This window comes from Galleria mellonella, unplaced genomic scaffold (assembly GCF_026898425.1).
Source record: "Galleria mellonella isolate WM207_F2 unplaced genomic scaffold, CSIRO_AGI_GalMel_v1 utg139, whole genome shotgun sequence".
In the NCBI taxonomy this organism is placed as follows: domain Eukaryota; kingdom Metazoa; phylum Arthropoda; class Insecta; order Lepidoptera; family Pyralidae; genus Galleria; species Galleria mellonella.
Window position 1 is genome coordinate 4,030,446 of NW_026441995.1, and position 27,958 is coordinate 4,058,403.

General features: G+C 37.9%; 1 protein-coding gene across 1 annotated transcript; it reads right to left on the reverse strand.

The window, feature by feature from the left end:
- Window positions 1-74: 74 nt before the first annotated feature.
- On the reverse strand, window positions 75-27,942 carry LOC113510822 (WD repeat-containing protein 81). The gene is made up of 19 exons (XM_026894360.3): window positions 27,599-27,942; window positions 26,516-27,413; window positions 25,499-25,655; window positions 25,007-25,166; window positions 23,447-23,571; window positions 22,133-22,329; window positions 18,825-21,341; window positions 18,135-18,310; window positions 17,414-17,601; window positions 16,568-16,643; window positions 16,161-16,337; window positions 14,645-14,805; window positions 13,226-13,489; window positions 11,339-11,555; window positions 10,329-10,484; window positions 9,685-9,819; window positions 8,698-8,847; window positions 7,734-7,840; window positions 75-6,246 (listed from the first exon to the last, which is right to left on the reverse strand). The coding sequence occupies exons 1-19, from the start codon at window positions 27,803-27,805 to the stop codon at window positions 6,015-6,017; spliced, it is 6,300 nt and encodes a 2,099-aa protein (XP_026750161.1). The 5' UTR covers window positions 27,806-27,942; the 3' UTR covers window positions 75-6,014.
- Between the last annotated feature and the right edge of the window lie 16 nt (window positions 27,943-27,958).

Here is a 27,958-nt window from a genome sequence, read left to right on the forward strand (position 1 = left end):
CGCCCTATTTTTTTTTAAATGAAACTAAACAATATAAACTCTAAAAATACTTTTATTACAAAAAATACCTTTCAGTTACATAATATATTAGTGTATGCCGCATACTGACTGAACAGAGATATCTCATGACTGTAACACGTAGCTTGCACTTTGTAAGGGGCGTAAATACTTACATAATATTACATAATAAATAAAACTAAATCAGCATTAATATGTTGAAGTATTAATGGTCAGAGGGATGGGCAGCAGCATCCCTCTTAAAACATCTCGAATGCCTAACTGCCGTTGTCAGGGACGAAAGGGATTGTTAGTAATGGAGACTGAGAATCCCATTGCTAGCAATATACCCAACCAGATCGATCTCCTCGCGATTCTCCCTGGAAACTATCATAATTAATTCCTGATGAATTCGTCACGATGGGCTAACTGACCTGTTTTCATTCTCATCTATCACCCTTCACTGGTGCTCCGCCAGCGTATCTCGTTAGCGCAGACGGGGTTACCATACCATTTTCACCCATCAAACAAAAAAAAACTGCGGTTGTCAACCCACCTACCAAGCGTGGCAACTACAGACCAAACACCCACATAGAGAGAGAGACCTATGTTCAGCAGTGGACAATTATTGGCTGATATGGTGTGTTTGGGAGGAATCGATTATTAGTAATCAGCGCGACCTCCACCTGAAAACCATTGTGATCAATTTTAGTGGAATTCCTCACCTGCTTTCGTTCTCACCTAGCATCTCTCACTGGTGCCCCGCCAGCGTAACCGATAGCGCAGGAGGTGTTACCATTCCATTATCGCCCATTTAAAAAGATATGGTGTGTTAAACAAATTTCATGTCATACATAGCATTGTTCAAAATTCAAGGAAATAAAGGAAAATTCAAAAGAATGTAAGAGAATTCCGTTCAGTCATTACACCGGTATTACATATACAACAGTTTGTTAAACGATCAAGGCGAAACTTATGTAATTTCTTACACCTTAGCTACAAATAGTTATGAACAACATTAAATACAAATATTACATTCTGAACCAATCCGCACACTCTCTCTTATAAAATTAGCCATATATCCGATATTTATAATGTATGAGATCTCTTTTAATTGTATCTGTCGCATGCGTACACGATATAAGAGCTTAACTATAATGTATTTGTATGTAATAATTAGATTATGAACACTAAATTAAGTATTTAATAGTTTCTTTTTTTTGTTTATTTAAAAATACACAAATTTACTCTATCATTTTATGCAATTATGATGCGCCGGCGAAAATTTATTCTATTACAAACTGCCAATCAAATTCATCCCTAGCATTAGGTCGCTTTATATTTTTATATAATTGTAAGATTTTTAAATATCAACAACAGTAAAGTGTCTACATTTAAAAATTCATCATAAAAATTTATTTACTTAAGGTGCTTTTTTTATCAAGAAAGGCATGAGCGAAATTTGTCACTGTGACAATTTCGTCATTCTTATCCAGTTTATAATAGGTGTACATGAATACAACTACGTTGCCTACGTTACGTACACGTTGATAACCAACATGTACAAATTTGATAAAAAAAATGACGAAATTGTCATGATGACAAATATCACTTATGCATGCTAACACATATAGATATACGCTATCACGGTTGAAGCTTTTTTGTCTCAGTTGACAATTTTGTTACTCAAGTCCATAGTTATGTATGTGGGCATGCGAACGATACGATGTAATGAAACGAATACAACACTTGGTAAGTATGAGGAAATTGTCAAGATGACAAAAGTCACTCATATACACTGTATTTAATATATGTGTATATAGATGAACTCCATTTGAAATATTAATTGCTACTTTGGTTGGCTAGTTTTAAATCCAATGCAGTTCAGTTTGAATAAAGTCGACATAACTGTATGTTTTAAATGGAGTCCGGCAGTAAACATTTAAAGATAGGCTCTTTGGCACTAATTAAAACGATGAACGGTCAATAAAATTATATTTAATTTACTACATCAATACAATATTAAATTAAGATTTCTTTTTTTTTTTTATTCACATAAAATCTAATCTAATACATTACATATAATCTACAAACATAAACGAGGTCTCATATCATAATTAATAAGTTCTGAATACTTTACAAGGATATATATTCTCTAGTGTGAGTTTTACATAAATTTAAGTGATTGACTAAAAATTCTAGATGCGCCTCTAATGGATAGTTTCGGAATCTTAGATTTCCATACACATGGCTTCTACATTTACCCTCCACGGAAGGTGTAGTAAACCTTTATAACTTATGGACGTAATGTGAATGCAGGTAGCAACAATCTTTGTACAACACACACTAGTTAGCCTCTTTAAACTTCTTAATACTATTTTATACTCTTGATCCCTATATACAAATTCTATATTATACTTGAGCGGTTTAAAAATAAATAAAATATAGAGTAAAACATGTGATATTTTTAATATATTCAACTTACAAATGTGATTATTTAAAAGTTATGTTTTATATACATTACTGCAAATACATCAGATTAGAAATAGGAACTAACAAAAGCTCAATAAAGTTTCACCTGATTATTGTGTTTAATCATAATTTATTTATATATATATACTGTAAATATTTCATTAATGACGAGAAAAATATGATAAAAATAAAAATAGAAAATACAATAAAATATTTATACAGGTATCTAAGATGCTATGTTTATTTATGTTTGCATTACATGCTACAATATTTCTTCTATTCATATTTCTTAAAGAATTCCTTAAATATTCGACAAATATAATTTTATTATGAATCAAACTCTACTCTTAATAAAGGAACAATGTGTACAATTAAAAAAACTCGAAAATAAAACCCACTATCCCTTTCAGACCTGAACGATACGGACGTGAGTTGTAACTTTAAACAATTCTAAAACCGCGCGCAATTCATTTTTACGCACGAAGCTGAAATAACATGATAGTGAAATTCTAAACCAGCCAATAAGAAATTATTTTAGCGGTTAGGTGGTGCAGTGGTCTCGTGCGTGACGGCAAGATGGCTTGGCTCCAAAACACGAAAATATATTTAATCTGAAAGAAAAAAAATCTAGGGTCTGAAAGGGTTATACTATGCAGGTTCGGCACCTCTTACGGAAAGCAATCTGTTGCCAACAGTGTGACGTGAGACGGAAATTCTTTACATTTCTTTACATCCTATACCTAAATCCTACATCTTAGTTTATTTTGGGAACTTGTAAAGAGGGCGTCGGTATTCACACCACAGTTTTATATTTCTATGGATATCATTGTCTTTCATTAGTATTGTAAACAATGTTTCTTAACGAATGAATTATTAGTAAAATAAAGAAGTTCCAAATAAAGAAGTTTCAAATAAAGAAGATTAACAAGAGAATAGAATTTAGAATAGAATTAAGAGTTATAGTCGTAGGAAGTATAAATATTTATATATTTACACTTCCTACTAAGCTAATCTAACTGTTAGAGTGTTTAGTGAGATATTAGTACAAAAGAAAAAGTCAATAGCTACTCGGAAAATAAGTTTATTAGAAACTTGTCATCTATATAAATAAGGAGGGCTAAAGTTTTTATTAAAAAAAAAACTACATTTTAAAATTTTAAATTAATAATATTTTCATAAAATATAATAATAATAATAAATAATATTTAAATTAAATCCATGTTTTATTTATGCATGCATTACGGACTTATGATTAACGTACATAATAATTAGTTTCATTTCTCTTAAATAAATAAATAATAAATCGAAAATTTTGTTCGTTTTACGAAAAATAAAAACTGTATCTAATCTAATAATTTACATTGCATTGAATTCTTACACTGGAATGTCTTTGGTAATAATATTTTTGTACTTAAAAAAAAAATTATATAAAAACAAGTATTATGCAACATTAGCCACATTGCGGTATATTATGACGCGAGCTAATAATATGAGATTTACTAATGTGGCAAAAGATTCGAACCATAAAATATTAATTAAAAAAAAAAACAAAGGTAATAAAATATTAAAACTAATTTGCAGCCGTTGATTTTGTATAAACGAAGAATAATTATGATTTAATACATTATCTGGGCCTATAGAATAACATGCAAAACGTATAGGCATTTCCGAGAGCCTTATCTTGTAGATTATTAAATAATTTCCCTATTTTCATTTAACAACATCGACAAAATAATATTCCTTGTACACGAGAGGTGTTCATGAACGAATGAATGAGATAGAATGAGATGCCCGATATTGCTGTACCGTACTATCTTATGCAGCAACAAAGAACTACCTGTCAACAGGCTCATGTGCCCCTTGTGTAGACAATCCAACGTAATATCTAAACATTTTATACAGATAGTGCCTTTACAATAACAAATGCTTTGTCCTTTATATAGGGTAATTTTTAAATAAAGCGCATTGTACATTCGATTCATTCTTCACCTCGACACCATAAGGAATCTGACATAAATACATAAATCTAGACAACAACTATATAATCTGTTACGCTGCCATTATCAGCTGATTTGGGTAGATCAATTTCATTTAAACTATTTTACGTACAATTAGTGGTAACAAATACATTCATGCATTATACAATATTCATAGATTCGCCACGATCGACATACATCACATGCATTTATAATATTCAAATACAAAAAAAAAGTTAGTGGAATAAAAATAGTGATATTCAGTCTATAGTAATATATCTACATAACAATTATTTGGTGATGTAAATACTATGATTACACTTTGTGATATATAGATTGATTTAAAATAAAAAAAAAATTAAAATACTATACTTACTTAGTCTTAAACCTTGTGAAATGAATACAGTAACATTAATGTAATCTTAGAATCTATCTTATGAGTTTCGTAGACGGTCAAGATGCTTAATAAAATTTACTATTCTTGCTACCTATAAAGTATTTGTCTTACAAGTAACAAAGTATGCATGCTTGAATCAAGCCGCTTCAATACCTACGGACTTCTATAAAAATGAATTTCGCAAAATGGCGCACTCTTTTAACACCTGTAAGTATTTCGTGTTTAAATTACATATGAAACAAATACGAATAATAAGTAGTAATATATGTTTAAATTCTTCTATATTTTAAGACAGTAGCAATTTTAATTTTGGAAAAACTATTGCTACGATTAATTTAAATAATAATGTTGATACAAGCTTAGGAACAGCTTTTTCTTTTTTTTTTTCACAGCAACCATAGATTTTTGGGGTGTAAACATAGATTAATGTTATGCTTTATAAAATAATCCTAAACTAAATTGTTCCTTCAGGTTAAATAGAAGTGGCCATTTTAGGAAAATCATGTTCATTGCACTAATAACAGATTATCTCCAATTAAAGTGTATTTGAATAAATTGAGATCATAGACATTTTGCCATTATATAACGTATTATTTGTTTTAATTTCCTAGTCGGTTATATTAGATTTCATTTTTGAGATTTTATATTTTAAGATCATTCATATAACAAGACGAGTAATGTCAGTGTTACCAAATCAAATATAATAAATGAACAGTTTTTAACAAAAATTGAAATTTTTTATATACAGTGAAAGATTATTTACAGAAAAATTATACATAAAAAATATTTCGAGTAAAAAATTTTGTATTATAATTAAATATTAAATAGTGTCAAATATTTTTATCCTAAAATTTGTAAATTTCAGTGAAAATTGACAGTCTTTACCTTACTATCTTGCAATTGTTCTGAATTTATTTCCAATATGATGAAACAAAAAAATAAATTTATTTATTTTAATATAAATTCTCAACATTTTGAGGTAAAAATTGTTTCTTTATTTATAGTAGTGAAGGAGATAGGTAAGTTTTTAAAAATGTCCACAACTATGTCATAAATGTCAGTTTGAAGGCCATTGATGTCTAAAACATTTTACATATTTTTTTCGATCTATACAGATATTCCATAGCATTAAAAAGCACAATGTAATATAACCGACATAGAAACATTATAAATCAGCAAAGCAGACTAATAGTGCCATTGTCACTTCCCAATAACAACAACCTATTGAGTGGCAACACTGCCATGCATGTTAGTACGCCCTTGAACGTGTCCGAGCGCAGTTTGGTGCTGGAAAACGAGGCGTCCTGGTCGAGCGACGTGTGCACGCCGATACGGTTGTTGGTAGTGCCCGATATGAGTTCGTTGTAGTAGACGGAGAGGCAGTGGACGGGCTCTGTGCTGCCCCTGGAAATAATATAGTGACGTTTATATATTTAACAACTAAATAAGAGTAAATAAATAAATAAAATAGCTATTAGGAACTTCGTAAACGTGTATTTTAAAAATATGACACCATCGAATTAGACCTCTTTTGTATGGCATATCACGATAAAACGTATGGTTTATCTTTATATGCCATATGATGTATACCAGTTTATAGGTGAAACACGTATCGTAAAACGTGCATGGACGGAATGGCGGTCGGAGATTAATGGCTTATAGAAGGTTGTAGAACTACTGGATAGTAGTCAATCTTCGAGTGTTGGCAGTCGCAAGCATACTAATTGTAGCGGAATTAAAGTAAATCTAATAACTCACCAGTGATACAACATTTTTTAAGTTGGATCATCAGGAATAAAACTGTGAAAACAGCATTCAATTTGATGCAATAACTTTTGCGTAATGCCGGAACAAACATACCCACAGACAGACAAACAAATTTTCTACAAAATATTGTTTTAGCATCTATTAGTCCTATGTAGACCACTCATATCAAATTGCCCATGTACAGACATCGTCTAGTCACAATTTTATTATATTAGCAAGATTTATTGCTATTTTCGAAACCACTCGACAAATAATTACATTTTGCAAATGTGTTTTACTTGCTACGAAAGGGGAGAAAGGGATTTTTAGTAATGGAGACTGAGAACCCGTTGCTAGCAATATACCCAACCAGGTGACCTCCTCGCGGTTCCCCTTTGAAACTATCATGGTTAATTCCTGAGGGATTCATCGTGATGGGCTAACTGGCCTGTTTTCATTCTCATGTATCACCCTTCACTGGTACTCCGCCAGCGTATCCCGTTAGCGCAGGCGGGGTTACCATACCATTTTCACCTATCAAAAAAAACTTGCTACGAGTGTATTGCTTTAGGAGATATAAAATCATTATCGTCATACCAGTCGTTAACTATCCACTGCTGTATATAGGCCTCTTAAATAAGGCAGGGATATGCCAGTAATTGCCATGCTTGTAATTACTTTTTTCTTTTTTTTATACAACTTAAAACGGCAAACAAGCTGACGGCCCACCTGATGTAAAGTGGTAACCTATAGACATGAGCAGTACCATACACATAACAGAGTATACTGTTTCGGCCATGATACCTCCCATGCGTTGCCATTCCTGAGGACTCAGGTGTTATTCCTCTGTACCCAGTATATTCACATCATATCCCACCCTTCAAACCGAAACACAGCCATGCAAACACAACTGCTTCACGGTTGAAACACGAATGGGACAGAGGTACCCAAGCAATCGACTTTTGTACAAAGTCTCCCTCTGGTCTGACTTTTGGTGATCTTTAAAGAGTGACGCTGCTGACCAACCTTCGGTCATTAGGTTCCCTTAATTGCCTTTTATGACACCCACGAAAAAGGAATCACGGGATCACACGCAACGAACAGTTAGTGTAATATTAGTAATAAATAGTAAACCTATAACTCACTTCAGATGCGCAATCAGCTCGCCATCATCGACCCTCCACAGCGCGGTCACTTGATCCAAACCAGAGCTCAGCAGCCTGTGGTCGTCCACAGCAGCCAGCCTAAGTACCTGCATTGGGGGGAATGGATTGTTAGTAACAGGGAGGTTAGTTGTAGTTGCTATCGATGTATCCCATCATGTCTATCTCCACGCGGTTCCCCCTGAAAACCATCGTGCTGAATTCCAGATATATTCATCACGATGATCTAACTGACCTATTTTTACATTATGCACCTATCGTCTACTTATCATCCCCACCAGCGTATACCGTTAGTGCAGACGGGGTGACCATTCCTTTATTATCCATTAACCCGTGGAGTGGTCGGCCCTAGGCTAGCTCGCTACACCCATTGCGTCACCGATTTTTTAAATTACCAAATTTCGATAAGAGGTTATGGTTGTTATAAAAACCTGCAGGATGGGGGGAAAGGGATTGTTAGTAATGGAGACTGAGAATCCCATTGCTAACAATATACCCAACCAGGTCGACCTCCTTGCGATACCCCCTGGAAACTATCATGGTTAATTCCTGATGAATTCGTCATGATAGGCCAACTGGCCTGTTTTCATTCTCATTTATCATCTTTCACTGGTGCTCCGTCAGCGTATCCCATTAGCGCAGGCGGGGTTACCATACCATTTTCACCCATAAAAAAAAAACCTGCAGGATGGGGGAAAGGGATTGTTAATAGTTTACCTTCACCCATTGCTAGCAACACCAGGTCGACCTCCACGCGGTTCCTCCTGGAACTCATCGTGATTAATTCTAGTGGAATTTGTCACTATGGCCTAACTGACCTGCCTTTCCATCGTCACCTATCATCCCTCACTGGTGCCCGGGCAGCGTATACCTATAGCGCAGGCGGGGTTACCATTCCATTATCACCGATTTAAAAAAAAAAAAATCCGGGTTGCGAGTGCGGTACCTCGCCGTCGTGCGCGCGCCAGTGCGCGAGCGGCAGGCCGGTGCGCAGGTCGAGCACGGCCACGTGTCCGCCGGCGAGCCCGGCCGCCGCCCAGCGCCCGCCGCCGCCCACGCACACGCACCGCGCGAACGTCGTCGCGCTGCTCGGCACCTGCGCGCGACACACAAACAACATTTTCAATCCATTACAAAAAGTAGGAGCTTCTCAATTCGGTTGCATTCTTTTTTTTGTGTTACCTCTTAACTTCGTTAGTTGTAAACCGATTTGGAAGCTCTTTTTTTTTTATCTGAAAGGATATACTTACAAATAGATCCCATTATTTTTTTTATCAAAATCGGTTCAGTAGCAAACTACCAGTACTAATTTTTAAATTAAAATAACTAATGTGAATTTTTTTTTGAGGGACGCAATCTTTAATTATTTAGAAATTGTGTCTGTTTGTCTATATATTTATATCGGCATCACATAAAAACTACTGCACCAAATTGGATATGATTCCCACAGTTGTATTTCTGAAGATCTAGCTTAAAAACTGGTGTATATTTTATACTTAGATTATACAGATAGAATGTATATCCATATAAATGCTTCGAAAAAAGCAGGTCAACTTTTTCATACAATTTTTCGTGATAAATAGTTATGAGTGATCCCTAATATATATAACTTCTATATTTATTTTGTCTTATAACTTCTGCATCTTTTTAATGCGTAAACACTCATTTTATCTGTTAAATAATACATACATATATACATTTTATGCGGAAGTTTATAGAACACTGATAAAAAGCTAATGTAACAATTAGCTGACAAAAAGATGGCTCATTTTTGAGAGGTTCAAGGCTCTTTCTATATAATCTAAGATTTTATATTAATACGCCATCTAGGAACGATCGAATCCATTAGTTCGTAGATTTCAAAAGTTCGTGCCACGAATGTGGGCAAGAAGCTAGTCATGAGAGGTTGTGGCGCGGCGCGGCGCGGCGGTACCTTGAGCTCGTGCGAGCGCAGCGCGGCGCGGACGTCGACGAGCCGCAGCGCGCCGTCGGTGGTGGCGGCCAGCACGCCCGCCGACGCGCCGCCCACCGCCCGCACGCAGCTCACCGCACACTTTATGTTGTCCACCTGCCCGAGCGCACGCCGTTTGCAACAGCACGAAACAATATTAACATAAATCTTCAAACGTAACTACATACGTAAACGCGAACAAGCACGAACACGCACACTCGCACACCCATACACGCACACCTACACACGTATACATTCACGCTTAGACACGCACGCCCTAATACCCACATCCGGGACACGTATACCCGGATACCCCACGCACACCCACACACGCACACGCACGCGCATACGCATACGCGCACGTCGCACACACACTAGAGACACGATCAAACCCAAAAATATAATTTGTAGAAGAAATAATTTAACATTTGCAAAAAAATCAAAACCTATAAGAGTACTTCTTCTTGATGATATAGAATCATGAAATTTAGCAAGAAGCAATGTTATACAGCACAAGTAAAGGGAAAATCTAAATACAGTAAATTTGTAGTGGCATTACAAAAATACTACAATTTGTAAGCAATCCCCGTTGTGGAAATCCGACTCACTTGGCCGGTTTTTATTACCTGCGTGACGACTGCCTCCATGAAGGGATCCCAGACGTGTAGCACGGAGTCGGTGGAGACTGCGAGCCGCAGGGCCGGGACGAACGACAGCGACACCACGCCCTTCTTGTGGCCCGTGTACGCCCAGTTGCAGGACGTGGTCGCGTTGCCGTCGCCCTGCACACACACACACAAACATACATAGCTATATGTTTCTCGCGTGAATCAGAGTATAAGGCAAGTGTTAGGATATAACCTATCATCCATTTGGGGGAAAGGGATTATTAGTAATGGGTTCTAACATAGCCCCATTATTGTCCAAAGTACAGTATTCTCCAAAGAATATAAAATAAGAGCCAAATCCACAAGAACTTAAAATAGATAAGGAAAATAAAATAATCACGCAGAGAAAAAGATGATGAATGAAAGTGGAATAATGTATGAGATAGGAGAAAGTGGATGGAAAGAAAAACACAAACAATTTTGCATTAACAATTACACTAGAATTCCAAACTGGAACTTAATATCCGGTCAGGGCGCACCTCCAATTAAGGGGAGCATTTACAAAAAAAAAGAGCCCTATTGCTAGCAATATACCCTATCAAGTCGACCTCTACCCGGTTCCCTCTGGAAACCATCGCGGTTAATTCTTGTAATAAATAAATTAAAAATAATATTATCGGATATGCACTACACATTTTAAATTTGAATTTAAGTAAAAATATTGTATTGTGACTAAAAATATTTTTTCCATATCTTTGGCTAAAAGAGTTTTTTTTATACAACTTAGAATGGCAAACAAGCTGACGGCCAACCTAATAGAAAGTAGTAACCCTCGCCTATAGACATAAGCAGTACCATGGACATAACAGAGTATACTATTTTGCCCATGATACCCCCATGCATTGCCATTTCTGAGAACTCAGTTGTTATTCCTCTTTACCCAGTAAATACTCATTGGTGCTCCGCCAGCGTATACCGTTAGCGCATACGTGGTCACCATTTCCAACAAAAAAATAAATAAACCTCACCTGGTTCCTCAGTGACCAGAGTCTGACCGTCTTGTCCTTGGAAGCGCTCATGAAGCTGTGCTCGTTGTCGAGGCAGTATATAGACTTGACTGCCTGCGTGTGTCCCACGAATGTCTGCAGCTTGATCTGCTTCAGGTTGAACCGCGTGTCCTTGTCCGCCCGGCCGATCTCATGCTCCCAGTATATCAGCCAGTCGCCGCGTAGGTGTCTGTCGTAACTGATATATATTTTACTCGACAGACGTTCTGACAATAGCCAAATATTTGAATCAGCTAGGAACAATTTATATATAAAAAAAAGATAAAACTGGAGTCTTTATATTTTCCCGGCAATTTTCCAATTATTCTCTTTATTCGTATAAACCTTCCTCGACCTTTTTTTTTTTTTTATACAACTTAGAATGGCAAACAAGCTGACGGCCCACCTGATGGAAAGTGGTAACCGTCGCCTATAGACATGAGCAGTACTATGGACATAACAGAATATACTGTTTCGCCCATGATACCCCCCATGCGTTGCCATTCCTGAGGACTCAGATGTTATTCCTCTGTACCCAGTAAATTCACGCCATATCCCACCCTTCAAACCGAAACACAGCCATGCAAACACAACTGCTTCACGGTTGAAACACGAATGGGACAGAGGTACCCAAGCAATCAACTTTTGTACAAAGTCTCCCTCTGGTAAAACTACGAAATTCGAACTACTACGAAATTCGTTTTAGGCATTCTTTAATTATACACTATGCAACATATTTAGCGATTTATTTTTATTTATATAGGATCTATATTTATGACATATCTATTGAATGTAGTAGAGGCAGACAGAAGAGTGTACCAAGAACTTTCTTACTGGATATTTTTTTTTACAACACAGGGGCAAACGAGCATGCGGCTCACCTGATGGTAAGTGATAGTAGAAGTATATAGAAGATAGAAGGATATTTAACTAGAAATGTTTATTTAAATAAGGGACATTTATTAATGATAATTATTGATTATTATATTATTTTGATTTACGGTAATACAATTTAGTTCTCGCCGTTTTAACACAATTTATTATATGTGTCTATCAGTATATAATTTATGTACACAACTATATTTGTTTTTAATGGGTGATAATGGAATGGTAACCCCGTCTGCGCTATCGGGATACGCTGGCGGGGCACCAGTGAAGGATAATAGGTGAGGATAAAGCAGGTCAGTTGGCCCATCGTGACGAATTCAACAAAAATTGTTCACGATGGTTTCCAGGGAGAACCACATGGAGGTCGACCTAATATTGCTAGCAATGAGGCTGTCAAACTCCATTGCTAACAATCCCTTCCCCCCCCCCCCCACAACTATATATTGTCTTAAATAACATGATACGCCGCCTCTCTAAATCCAAAGAATAAAAAAAGTATAAGTAAAAATAATAACAAGCTTTCGACCAAGGAATATAATACTCCTCTAGCCAGATCCCTTTAAAAAATGTACCCTCACAAACGAAACCAGTGCACCACGTCTGTATATAGACACACACATCGAAGTAAAAATTGGAAGGGGCGTGCCATATTAACGTAGCAAATCTATACGTTCATAGTGTGTAGATAGATTGCTCTCAGCAATAAGACCGCCTTACTGTACTTATACAATTGTATCGTTGTGTTTGTAAATTGTCTTGCTTATTTCCTATATTGTATAATGCAAATAAAGTATACTCATTCATTCATTCATTCATCAATTATAAAACTCGGAACTCAGACAGTCTTTGCAAAGTCATTTACCTTTTCAGTCCCACATATATAGCAATATCTCCTTCAAGATATTCAGCTATTATTTTATATTATTATTATTTTTTACTTTAAAACTATATTATGTAAACAAACCAACAAGTCGTACTCACGTAATTTTAACACCATTATCCATCTTGTAGCGCACTACATCGAACACGTCGCCTTGATACTCGGCGGTCTCGTATACATTACTGGCGACGTCTATCCTGTTGCCCACTAAGAACACGTTCGAGCCGAAACTGTTCGAACTGGATATATGGTCCGTTGCAGTATCGGGCTTTGGGGCTGCGATGTCGATTGTCTTGCGACTGATTGGCTCATCACTGAGTGAGGTTTGAACGCGTTTGTCCGTTCGCTCTACGTGGTGAGGAGAGCTGAAATATTTGATTAATATGTATACATCTCTATTATGCGAAATAAAAAGATTTTCTTATTTATTTTTACACAAATTCACATCTCTCCTCTCTTAAGGAGAGGAGATGGCAAACTAACCCCTGGCAGAAGCACTATTATTATTATTTTTTTATACGACTTAGAATGGCAAACAAGCTGACGGTCCACCTGATGGAAAGTGGTAACAGTCGCCTATAGACATGAGCAGTACCATGGACATAACAGAGTATACTATTTCGCCCATGATACCCCCCCATGCGTTGCCATTCCTGAGGACTCATGTGTTATTCCTCTGTACCCAGTAAATTCACGCCATATCCCACATTTCAAACCGAAACAGCCATGCAAACACAGGTGCTTCAAGGTTGAAACTCGAATGGGAAAGAGGTACCCAAGACTTTTGTACAAAGTCTCCCTCTGGTAATGTCTATTAACCCATTCAATACGAAGAGCGCGCCAGGGCGCTCTCCAATGTTACACCTTGTGACGGCAAGCGCCTCGAGGCGCTCTCCCCACCCTCACCCAATGACGGCGAGCGCTCCGAGGCGCTCGGTTTCCTTTAGTTTCAAACGTGCTTTAGACCGTTCCAGTCACTTGTGGAAGCCCGTTATTTACTGGCAGTCACTCCTAACAATTAACTAAGCCATATACGTAGAAAAAGTTGTGCCGTCAGTGACGGCCGTTTATGAAAAACTAAGCCGTATACTGCATAGGGATCTCAATATGGCCGCCGTATTGAATGGGTTAATAAAACTGACCGTTCCGTTTTACCTGTAAATTCACTGCCATATCCCACCGTTTAAATCGACCATTAGAATCGACAACCGATGGGGAAGAAAAGTTCTTTAGTTTAGATTTAGATCCCGTACGGATAAACGGAATGTAAGACAACCCCGCACTAAATGGAGTGACGACCTAAAATGCCTTGCAGCGATTCAGTAAATACAGGTAGCTGAGAACCGTTCTTTATGGCATTCTATGGGGAAGGCCTATATGTCCAGCAGTGGACGGATAATGCCTGTGATGATGGCGATGATGATGATGATCCCACCGTTTAAACCGTAACACAACTATTACTATTTTTTTTTCTTTACATTTTCATTAAATTTCATTGGAATTATAAGAAAATAACTTACCCTAAGGAAATATTCCTTTTATAACTTCTGCATAGAGCGTGTATTGTATCAATGTTCTTAAGACACTTCTCCAAGGCGTCCGCGCCGATGAATTTCGCGAACATCTTGTATGCTTTGTAAGCTAACTCCTCGTTGAATACCATCAGTAACTCCTCCTGAGCCTATAACAGTGTTACAAATAAACTTCAGCAAAATTTTACTCATAACATATTTGTGTAGACTCATTCCGCTACCTCCTTTTAACCGCGCCAACAATTTTTACGTCAATGTAATATTAAGACTCTTTTTCGTTTGCATAATTTAGAAACATTGTGACGTTTGAGTTTTAGTTTATCTTACATCTATCTTTCTGTCTTTACGAATCCTACTTAATGTAAAATATTAAATACTGTTTAAATATTATTTGCTGTTTACTGGTTTCCTTCTGTCTTTTAACTGCAAGATTTATTAGAATCTTTCTGCAAGCTAGATTAGTAACTGAATACAATAGATATCCTTAGTCACTATACTATGGAATTATATTTTGAAAAAAAAAAAACAGCAACAAATAAATACATGGCATGTAAAATGCAAAAATGCTGGTTAGAAGCTGTTTTTACACTTAAAGTAACTGACAGCTGTAAGTCATAGTTCATTAAATATAATATTCTTACTCTTCCGTCCCTTTATATAATATATTAGAAATATCATTATTTGAAAAAAATAATCCACACTTACTTCCACGTTTATCAAAAAAATCTATTAGAAATCGATGACATCAAAATAGTATATATAAGTATCTTTTCTCAAACATGCTTGGAAATGTGAGCATTATTTTGACAATCTTCTTCGAGATAAATCAAAATTGCCGTACTGTCCAGATACATGCGGGCAGCGGCCAGCAAAAGTTGTATGAAAATCCATATCTGTCGTGTTTTGCCGCCAGATAAATTACTATGTAAACTCATATCTGTCCTGTAATTTAAAAATGGAATGACCTTTTACTTCGAAACATGGCTACCAAGGAGGTAACTAATACAAGGTTTTATTTAAATTTCGAACTGGCTTGCAAATAGAAAAATGTTTATTAATAAAAAAAAAAACAAAGGAACATTACGGCGCGTGAAAAATTATTATTGTTCGTTATTCGTCATTGAACTTAAAAAGTAAAGTTGTGTTTTTGATTTCCGCGCATTGTTTGAGAAAAGTACTATACAAGCCTTGGCCACAACTAGGCATTGATGGACTCACGTATGTGTGCTCGGCCCACATTTGCACGTTCGTCCATCAATGCCTCAGTTGCTGGCCGCTGCAGTAATGTACTATATATGACATATTTTTTAATTATTTAATTATAGAATTGTATTAATTATTTTTTTGACATTTATAACTTCACTCTTGTTTTGGTTGACTCATGGTTAACGGGTAGAGAATGCCATCAGGTGTTAAATCCGCAATATATATACTTACTTATATTATATAATTGTACATTTGAAGTTTAAATAAATAAATAAAGGCTAAGCGAATAATAACTGACCGTGAGCGTAGTAGGGTCGGGCGGGCGATCAGACACGTCAGGCGGCGTGCACGACAGATCGGGCAGGTCGGCGCGGACGGCCCGGCCATCGCGAACCGTCCATTCCGCTGTTGTGCCGTCTCGCCGGATCTCCAGGAATCCCTCCTTCTTTGGATCGAGGGTCTCCTGTTCTGACGTCTGAAAGTATTATGTGAAAATTAACACATTCAAAATATGCAATAGTCGTCAAAAATAAATATCAAAAATGAAAATATTATTTCAACCTCTCACACTAAATCGGTCACGTTTCTTAGGCGAAAATTGTTCTAGTTTTATGAACAATCACTGACTTCCGGCTTTAGTTTACTCTATACGAGAAATCTTGTAGTAATATACTAAAAAGTAGTAATTCAATTATGAGGGCATACCTTATCGACAGTGACCTCCTCTTGTTTTGGCCAGTTGTCAATTTTACCCGTAGCCTTGTCGAACGCCAAGAAAAATCTGAAAATGACAAATTGATAAATGTCACATTTTTATTATTTTATTTATTTTTTTTTTTTTATATCACAATGACAGCTCGTTTAATGGCAAACGCTGACTGAAGCCTATAGACGCTTATGACACTAGGGATATTACATGCGCGCTGCTGACTCTGAAGAAACAATAGTTTGTCAATAGTTGTCACGTTTGGCGAACGGATTGGCAACCGCAGTTAGCCCTTTGGTGAAGTTTTAAGAGGGACGCTGTTGTCCATCCCTCGACTATTAAGAGTTCCCTCAGTCACCTCTCACGACACCCACAGGAAAGGAAGAATCACCCATTCTATATTGGGACTATACGGCAAAAGTGCTTATAAACAAGTCTAGTTAATAATTGAATAAAGTTTTTTTTTTATTGTTAGGGAGGCAAACGAGCAGACGGTCCACTTAATGATAAGCAGCTACCATCACCCATGAAAGCCTGCAACACGAGAGATGTCTGCAGGCACGTTTTTGAGCATGGGGTTAGCATTTGATGGGCGTGTTGAGCGCTACCTCTGCAGCGCGGGCGCCAGCCGCCAGCCGCCAGCCGCAGCGCCGGCTGCATTATATTGTTAGGGAGACGGAGGAGCAGCTACCTCTGCAGCGCAGGCGCCAGCCGCCAGCCGCAGCGCCGGCTGCATGCTATATTGTTAGGGAGACGGAGGAGCAGCTACCTCTGCAGCGCAGGCGCCAGCCGCCAGCCGCAGCGCCGGCTGCATTATATTGTTAGGGAGACGGAGGAGCAGCTACCTCTGCAGCGCGGGCGCGGCGAGGTGGCGGCGCGTCATGGCGGGCCCGACGCGCAGCGCCAGCACGTGCAGCGCGCCCAGCAGCTTGCGGGCCAGCGCGCCGCGCGCCGCCGCGCCGCTCGGGTACGCGCTGCGGCTCGTCGCCGCCAGCCGCAGCGCCGGCTGGATTATGCTCTTCGGGAACGTGTCCTGCAACACGGGGACGGGGACTCTTACAAGTGGGCACGATGGCCTGACTCACCTGGGGGCCGATTCTCGTGCATTCGAATCAATCACGAATTCGAGAAAAAGTTCGAATTCGAACATTTCTCGAACGAAAATCAAGTTACGTTATTATGGGTATGTCGATTTCGAGATTTCTCAAGTTACGTTATTCTGGGTATATCGATTCCGAGATTTCTCGAGGGAAGGCCGATCGAGATGCTTCGAGTGGTCGTGAGCACTCGACACAGGACAGATATGAGTTTACATAGTAATTTATCTGGTCGCAAAACACGACAGATATGGATTTTCATACAACTTTTGCCAGCCGCTGCTCGCATGTATCTGGCCAGTACGGCAATTTTGATTTATCTCTAAGAAGATTATCACAATAATGCTCACATATCCAAGCATGTTTAAAAAAAATTTTTAAATACGGCAATGTATATGAAACATCTACGAAAATGAGATTTCACTGTGGAAGCTTATTTATTAAATCAAACTTGAAATATGAGACTCACCTGCAACTGTTCCATAACTTTGACATCGGACATATAAGGCACGAGGTACTTGACGAGGTGCAGGCACGCGACCACGCCGCCCTCTAGCGGCGCTGATAGCCGCCGCCGGCACGACGCGATCAGCTCGACCATGTGCGGCAGGTATTGGAAGATTATCAGCTGCTCGCCGTACATTGCTACACATACATAATACAAGAATGTTAAATTTCTATACATTACTTACAATAATAAAACTAACTCCTGCGAGGTTTTTGGGTATAACGCATAATTGTACTGTGTATCGAATAAATAATAAATAAATACTGTGTGGTCCCGGCATAGAACGGGTCACCCTTGCCTTGCCTGTAGATGTCGTAAGAGGCGACTAAGGAAACTTAATGGTCGGGCGATGGATAGTAGCGTCCATCTTAAAACATCACCAAAGTCTAACTGTGGTTGCCATCCCACCTGCCAAGTGTAGCAACTATTTTGGCAAAATCCCCCAAGGGGAAAGCCTATGTTCAGTACTGGACAGTTAACGGCTAATATGATGATGATGATGAAATAAATGAATAAGGTCTTAAAAACTTGTATATTGAAGCTAATATAAAATATTAATTTTTTTATCTATTTGTACGTGCAACACCGAGGATGCATTCCTAGTTGATTATAATTTTAATATTTAGTTTTATACAAATCAAAAATACTTACCTACAATAGAAGTGAGGCACTTTATAACTTTCATTGCGTTCTTATCGCCTATCACTCGACTGTTCACGACTGATATCTCATCAAACTCGTCTCTGTCGTCACTATCCCACGGGGACAGGTTGTCTTTGCCAATATAACATAATGTCAACATTTTGAGCAAATTTCTTGTTATATATCTACAAGTAAGTACTGGACCGAGCCTGTGAGCTAACCATATAAGACTCTCTGAACTCATATCTGATATTTTACAATAATTAGATTCCTTAAACACTTGTAATTCATCCTCATTTAAACTTCTACAGGGCGGCATATTTTCTAAAATTTTACTGAATTCGAGACCTTTTACTACCCCCGTATGAGATTTCTTTTGCGATTCCACTTCATCAGGAGTAGCATCTTCTTCTCCAAAATGCAAATAGCTCGTGAACATAGGTTTCGTAGGAACGTCTATTGGCGGCGACACGCGTTCCTTGGATGTTTCCGCTGCTTCCGGACTTTCATCCTTAGTCACAACGACATTAAGGTCTTTTACACCGGACGGGCCAGGAACAGGTGTGAAACTCTTTCCACTTGTAGGTGAAATAAAATCGGCCGACGGCGATGGCGTCTTCACGGCCAATTCTTGATTAGAATTAACAGAATCTATCGAATTTGAAGGAGATTTACTTCTACTCCTGTTGGACGGAATTCTATCTTTGTCACTCTCAAAATGAAACAATTCAGTTTCACTTCTACTGTCGCTCTCCTTTTCTTTTATTGGTTCGATTATTTCCATCGCGCTCTTTTCAACAATTGGCGTGGCTATTTGCTCGGATCCGTACGAAGTGTCCGGTGAAAATATGTCTGCAGTAGTGGACAATGCATTTTTAACATTATCATCTGAGTATCTAGGTTTCTTATTGGCCATCGAGCGACTATGACACAAGTGTCCCGGAGTGCTAGCCTCGGAGTTGTCGTCTTTATAACCTCCTACGGCTTCGACAAGATGCTGAGTGAAGGTATCTAAGAAACATTGCAGCCCAAGTCTAACCATCAGTTGTAGCAAGAATATATTGTGGTACAACTTTACGAATTTTTGTTTACTCGTAGTGCTATTAGACACTGTCACAGCATCTTCACCTGCGACCTTATCCTCTGACTTATCCAGTATCGTATCATCATCCTCGTAAAGGTTCAGTATATGCTTCAAAAGCTTTTTCTTCGTCTCAGCTGGTCCTAACGCTTTGCTCACCGTGTCAAACAGATACCAAGCAGCTAAGACTGACGTGTCTTTATTTCTTAACAGTTCTATGTAATGATCAACGAAAATATCGAGCACGTCGAATTGACTATAATGGTTGATTTGCTCCAATAGCATATCTAAATGTGTGGCACAAGCTTGAATTTTGCCTTCAGCAATCTTTTGGCTAAAATACAACTTTGTTTTGTCGACGTTCTGGTACTTCTCACACTGAACACCATCACACTCGTATGTGTATAAGATACTCAATTCGTTACTCGTCAGTTCGTACTCGTGTAGTGTGCTGAGCAACTTGAATAGAATTTGATAGGTTGGCGGGAAAGGTATCAAATGCTGCATCAAAAGCGGTTGAAGCAACTGCGTCGGCGTCGGAGGAGGCAGGCCTTTATCAGTCACTACAATTTTCTTCAAGGGCTCGTCTATTTTAGGACACAATTCATTTTTGTAGCTCAAACTTGGAGGTGTTACATTGAGGAGGAGAGACGCGACGTAACTGACACTTTTGGGAAGCGAGTTGAAGTTATACTTCAACACTGTCCTGCAACTGTTATATCTGTCCATAAAATTGTTAGTGTTCGTTCTCAGTGGACGCATATAGTGGTGAAGGAATATTTCTACAATGAGGCACCCGATCACTAACATGTCCTGCCGGCGAGTTTCAGCTACGAACTGCTTGTACACTGCAGCATCCGTAGTATACCTGGTACTCAATGTTCTGCTCTTCCTTTCTTTGAAGACACTTTCTAAATGAGCATCCTGGCTGAATTTTTTTAAATAACTCTGATCGTACGATGCCAGAAACATGTGGTTGGTGAATGCCGTATCATCTGAACTGTTCTTTGTACTGGTATTGCCACTTTTCTTCGTCTCCTCCTGCATCGGGAAAAGGTTTAATGCCATCATATTTTCTTTGCATCTCTCATTCTCTTCTGCCTTACTGAAAAAGCATTTTGTCCGGAAATTATCAAGAGATTCCATAGCTTGTATTGAAGAAACCGGGTTAAACTCTTTGGGAAGGTATATGACTCCTTTACCGAGTTCAGATCGTTGGACCTTGTAGTGTCTAGAGTGGGATGATGCTCGGCTCTCGTTGGATATTACAGAATCATCCAGACCCTGGCCCTTGGAGAGAGAACGAGTTCTGGAGCTGCTCTTCTGTCGCGATCGCACTCGCTGGGGAATATTGAGCCGCGAGACGTGCTGCGGGAGAGAAGCAGATTCTTCTTCTTCATCGGACACCTCCTCTGAACTGTGAGTATCAGCTCTGACTGACTTTTCTGTTGAAATATAAATATTTGGATCAAACGAGAATCAATAAACGGAGACACAGATAATTTTATAAAGATTAATGGTGACGTTATTTTAGCATGCGCTTATAAGTTTTATTGTTATTATGATTATATATTATTTTAAAATATATTTTTTTATTTAATACCATAAAGTAATACACGATTGCACGATTAAAATTTTAGGTCAGAATACTTTTAAATAATCGATCAGTAACATTGAAAAATATACAATTGTTTTTGAAAATTTACAGATAATTGCAGCATTGATTGCTCAATTAAAATTATTTCGTTTAATTCCGCTACTATTAGTATGCGTGCAACTGCCAACATTGGAAAACTGTTATACGGTCCACGTACATTCCGGCGGCACGTGTTTCACTTCTAATCAACTAAGCAGTGAGACTTCCACAAAAAAAACGCCTAAATCAGTAAAATAATTGCAACGTTGGCATACATTATTGTGAACGCTCTTAATAGGATATTAGGGGGGAAGGGATCGTTTGTAATGCGGACTACCAGTCCCATTGCTAGCAATATACCCTGTCAGGTCGACCTCCACGCGGTTCCCCCTGGAAACCATCGTGCTGAGTTCCATGTGTATTCATCACGATGGGCTGACTGATCTGCCTTTTTTCATTATTCACCTATCACCCCTCGCTGGTGCCCCGCCAGCGTATACCGATAGCGCAGGCGGGGTTACCATTCCATTAATCATCCATTAAAAAAAAAATAGGATATTAATAAGGTCTGAGACTGAAACTATAGCTGCCTATACTTACTGCTGTCGCGGTCGCGGTCGCGCTCGCGCGGTGCCGTCCAGTGCAACCGCGGCGGGAGAGGCGCGGGTGGGCGTGGCGCCCGCGGCGGGTGAGGCGCGGCCAGCAGCTGCACGGTGGCGCCGCGCCGCGCCGCCGTGTGCCCATCCACCAACGACAGGCACACATTTTTCGCCTTCACTGACGCGCCGCCGGACAGTCTACCGTTTACATAGACAAATTCAACTCGTTAGCGTTACATTCGACGATTTTATTCTATAAATGAATAAAAATATTACGTGCGTATATTTTTTTTATAGTTTAGAGTCGCGTAAATAACTGAGCGATGCGTCCTCGCTATTGTATACGGGCGATGGGTCAGCTTGAAATATGGGAGATGGACTCAAAAATGTATGTACACATAAGATATGGTTAATATAGATAGGTTATTATAAGTCGTCCTAACAATTATAAGTTATAGTAATCGAGTGTAAGTATAAGGCCTGTTAGTATACACATAACACCTCTTACCACTTCTATACATTCATAAAAAAGCGAAAAACTGAAATTGAGATATAAGACTTTCATCTTTACGTCTTCATTTTTACAATAATATTTCAGTGCTTTAATCTATTGCATAAATACTTAAAAATACACATTTAAATAAATTATATTATATAATAGTAAGTAATAAGTAATTTTTTTTTCAACAATTTAAAAAACCCAACTACCCTGGCAAACGATATAAGGTTTTAAACAATACCCCATACGTTTTATCTGCGGGTCTACCTTGAAATGAAATTCCGAAATTTCGGTCTCACTTTCGTGTTTTTGTGTATACCAAAATCGGACCAATAAATGGAGTTTAACATTTCGTTCGTCATACATCCTATCATAAATGTCCAAAGGAACAATATTTTAACATTTTTAATATTTCCAAACGGTTTCGTTTGGCTCCGAAATTTCGAAAAACATTTCATGGTAGGCCCTCTGTTAAGGCATTTATATATTATCATGAACAAATTCACTTACATAATATACATAAGCCTATAAAACATTACACTCTAGGATGAGAAGAGATTGTTAGTAATGGGATTAGCAACCCCAATGCTAGCAATATACCCTATTAGGTCGACCTCCATGAGGAAACCAATCGTGATTAATTTATTCTTGAATTCGTCACGATGGACCTGTTTCATTCTTGCCTGTTATCCCTCACTGGTACTTTTTCAGTGTATACCGATAGCGCAGGAGAGGTAACCATTTCCTTATCATTCATTAAAAAAATTACACTCCTTTTTTTCAGCAGTTATGTAAAAAGTTAACACGATGACTTACTTATATCCGAAGGTGATATCAATCCAATGGTGTAAATTTTCCGATACATGCGTGCTCTCTAGCGCTTCCCTATGTTTCGTTATGAAGTCTTCAGCGCACGTCGCCCACGATGGTATCCCCAAATCCTGTTAAAAGTTATTAAAATAATTTAATATACAAAAAAAACCAAGCCTTAAAATTGTCTCATATCCAGTCCAGGATGCAAGCGAAGCTTTAAGGTACTTAAGTTTTTTTTTTAAGGGTCAAACATACCCTGGGAAATAATCCTACTAGCCCTACTAATACGAGGTTTGTCCGGAAAGTACGTATAAAAGTTTTTTAAAAATTTTATTTTACAATTATTCAGGTAAATCAATTTTATCCCCTTCAAAGTACTCCCCCTGTGACATAATGCACTTGTGCCAACGCCGTTTCCACTGTGAGAAGGCTCCTTGAAAGTCCTCTGGTTGTAGGTTTCTCAGCTGCCCCGTCGTAGCTTTTTTTATCTCATTTATGTCCCCCAAATGCCGCCCCCGAAGTACCAATTTGGTTTTTGGGAACAAGAAGAAGTCACACGGGGCCAAATCCGGCGAATAGGGGGTGTTCGGTCACCGTAATGGAATTTTTACTCAAAAACTCACGGACAACAAGAGAGGTGTGGGCAGGGGCATTGTCGTGGTGAAGAATCCAACGCCCCTCTCGCGCCAATTCTGGACGAACTCGTGCCACACGAGCTTTGAGGCGTCTGAGCACATCGACGTAGAATTTTCCATCAACTGTCTGGCCTGTGTTCGTCGGAATGTGAAGTGGAAGGACGTCCTGAACGTGGGTCATCTTGAACGCTTTCTCGGCCCTCTCTGAATCTTTTTAGCCACTTGTGGACGGTTGGTTCCTTCACAGCATCATCCCCATAAACTGTTCTGAGATCGGCAAAAATTTCACGGCCATTCTTGCCGAGTTTCGAGAGAAACTTGATTACGACGCGCTGCTCTTCAACGGAAGCGGGCTCCATGCCGACGGGGTTTCGTTAAGAGGTAACTTCACAGATGGCGTGACAAGCCAGTTCGCACCGCACGGCGGTCAGACCAGAACTGAAGCATTGTTAGGGACATAAGGAAGGGGTCCTGCGCTTACCTGGCCTCCCCACTCCTCTTTCTCGCATTCCAGAACACTTTTATACGAACTTTCCGGACAGACCTCGTAAGTATATGGTAAATATAAGTCTTTAAAAATAGATAGATTGATATTACTCTTTTGAGGGCAAAGCTGTAAAACTGAGTTGTGAAAATTCTGTATCACTATGGCACACTCTCGAAATGAAAAATTATGTTACCTCTTTTATGTATTTTTTTTATTCCTATTTTTTTTTTTTTGCATATGTATCTATATCTGTTGTTACTCGTGTGGTGTAAGTAATGCAAATAAATTATATGTCTATCTATCTATTTACTCTTTTACGCAAAAACTATTAAATGGATTCGAATGAAATTTGACACATGCATAGGTTATATTGACGCGGGTAAATCCTCGGGTAGCAAATTATATACGTCAATATCTAATGATGCATTGACAAATATTTACCGGCAAATCTTCGTGTATACTCTTGAAGACGGTAGGGTCGGTGTAGAACTCTGGTATGCACTCGTCTGGCGTCCACTCCTGCATGCGCTGGATGGACGCGGGATACTCTGCCGGCACCCATTTATTGCGCACGTACTTGCACAATACCTCCTTTGGTGTTCTGCAAAATAAATAGAAGGATACTCTTTACTTTTCCTCTAAAAGATTACAGTAGTAAATTTATTAACATCCGCATCATTGCGCGGGCCGCGAACGCTTGTCGTCTCTATGCGTATGCGCGTCGACACAGCCTGAATAGAGGTTCGAATCACTCTGCAGTCTTCTGACTAAAATATCGTATTCGGTAAGCAAGAAACAGCAAAATGCTGCTCTAAAAGTTTGGAGTGTCATCTGCACTCGCCTCGTTATCTCCGGAGAATCTATAAGGACTATTTGCGGCGAAATGCATTAGATTAGTTTGAAAACAAACTACAAAAGGAGATAGCGACATACCTGCGAGCCAAGTACACATAACAGGTGATGTCGGTAAGCGCATCGGACACATGGTGAGGTATCTGATCTGAACAGTTCACTTCGTATGTCATATCTAGCTGCCTATCGCCTTTGTTGAGGCGATATTTCGACTTGGTTAAGTCCCGCCAATTCTTACCTGAATGCAATATAATTTTTTGTAATAAATTTTTAGTTTTTTATAATAAAAGTTTTTAGTTAATTTATATATTATAATTACTAGTGGCTTCACATGCGTAGATGTATGTAGCTTTGTATATGTAATTTTTTTTTTAATCGATTGGGGGTTTTTTTAGTTTATCCTTTACAAACATACAAATAATTAAATCTTTCCTTTTTATTATATTAATATAGATATTACTGATCTGATATTTTTTCAAGTAAACCATAATAATCCTTATTAATATTATAATGGTCAAAGTGAGTTTGTTTGTTACCTTATAGCGCCTTATTATTATTGAGAGATAGGCTTTTTCAAGCAGAAAAATCTGCTACCTCTATTATTTTTTGTGCTTGTCCTTTTTTAATATGTTTGCTACTAATTCCTAATGATAGGAATTTTAAGAGTGTTTTTAGATTATTTTATGTTTTTATATAGAGTATTTTCTAGAGGAGATATATTGGTTATGTACAAGTAGGCTACAGCTACAAACTATGCTCTGCTACATTTATTCCTCATTGTGTATAGTGCCTTAACGGCGTAAGTAATCACTATAAAATTTTGTGTGCAAATGCTATATAGGATGGACAAGGATATAGGCTACTTTATTTACCGGTCAGTAAACATATCCCAGGCAAAATCAAAAGTAAATGTTTATTTAATAACCAAATAGAATAAAAAAACATAATGATAGTAAAAAAATATAAGGTTAATGATTTAGAATATTTTAAGGGTATCAATCTACCTCTGTAATATATATAAAAAAAAAAAAACACCTATTGGCCACCAACTTTTCTGGTTATTTATACTTATTACAAAAAATTTACACACATACTAACCACATCTTGAATGAAAGTCAGTTACCCAAGGAACCATAAAATGGGCCTGGAGATCATTAGCATGCCTGCCTGCTAGTGTGTTGAGGTGCAGTAGGTAATCAAGGTTTGAAATTCTACCCCTGACCCAGAGCATGCACAATTTCTCTAATTGGACAGCTTCATTCCTCCAACACCATTCTTCTCCTTTGTTTGCCTGGGTGCCTTGACAGCTGCTGACAGCCGGTGTACTCTGTTTACTTTTATTCTGCTCATAAATTAGTGATGCATCCAAACAATGCACATTATTCGTAACTATGGGCAATATCTGAAGCCAGAGATTCTCGGTTAAATAAATATCTTGCAATGTCAACATGCCTAGACTCAACCCTCTGTCAGACATGGCCTTGGACACATTCAGCAACTGGTATATAATGAACATGCCACGAGAATAATTCTTGTCTATCAGGCTCGGACTAAAGTTAAGGCAATCTAAGAGATTGTTCTCGTAATGACCATGGTACATTACGTAGAAGTTATTGTCAGTCTCCAATATAAACATAGCTGCTAATAAATTGACATGTGTTTCATATGACTTAGACACATATTTGTTGGGTATTATTTCTTTGTACTCAATAAGTTTTCCTCCATCGCACTTAATTCTAATAATGTTACAGCCATATAATCTTAAGACTACCTCGGAAAGGAGTTGATCATGTTCTAGAAGATTGACAATTGTACTCTCTTTTGAGTTATCACTATTCTGGCAATATTTCTTATAGGACTCCTTCCATAGATTTCTCTGATTGTTTAAAGAAGCATACTGTAGTAACTGTGAGAATGTAAGTGCACATTCAGTGTTGTTTTCATTTAATTTATAACGTGGTAGGGGCAAGACTTTAGATACCCTCTTGTTTAATACCTATAAAAATTAAAATAATCTCAATAAATATTTTTTGTCTACCATTAAATTAATCCAAATTTCGGCAAATAATTGAAAATACATTTAAAAACAATAAAAAACACAAGTTATGTGAATACCAATTTTTTTTCATCTACCCCATAAATAAAAAATATAATTTTCAACTAAAAAATAAATATACATACCCTGACAAATATTTTACGCCAAGGATAAGGTACACTTTCTCCTGCTTGTAAAGTAAAATCTATATTATTCACTGTATTATCAACATCTAGATTCTTCAACCATTTCTTCAACCAACTATTGTGCACAACTATAGCAAAAAGATCAGGCGAAACAGTAGAAAATATGTTATCACTTTTAATGCCTAATTCTTTAACAATATATTCCATTTCTCTAAAAACAATTTACAATTATTTTGTTGTTTTGGATGTTTGGCAGAAGAAAGAAGCAACCGTGAGCAGTGAACTGAACTGAATAAATGAAAAGTGGGAACGAATATTTGATTGACAGTACTGACATATTTCATTCATAAGTCATTCATC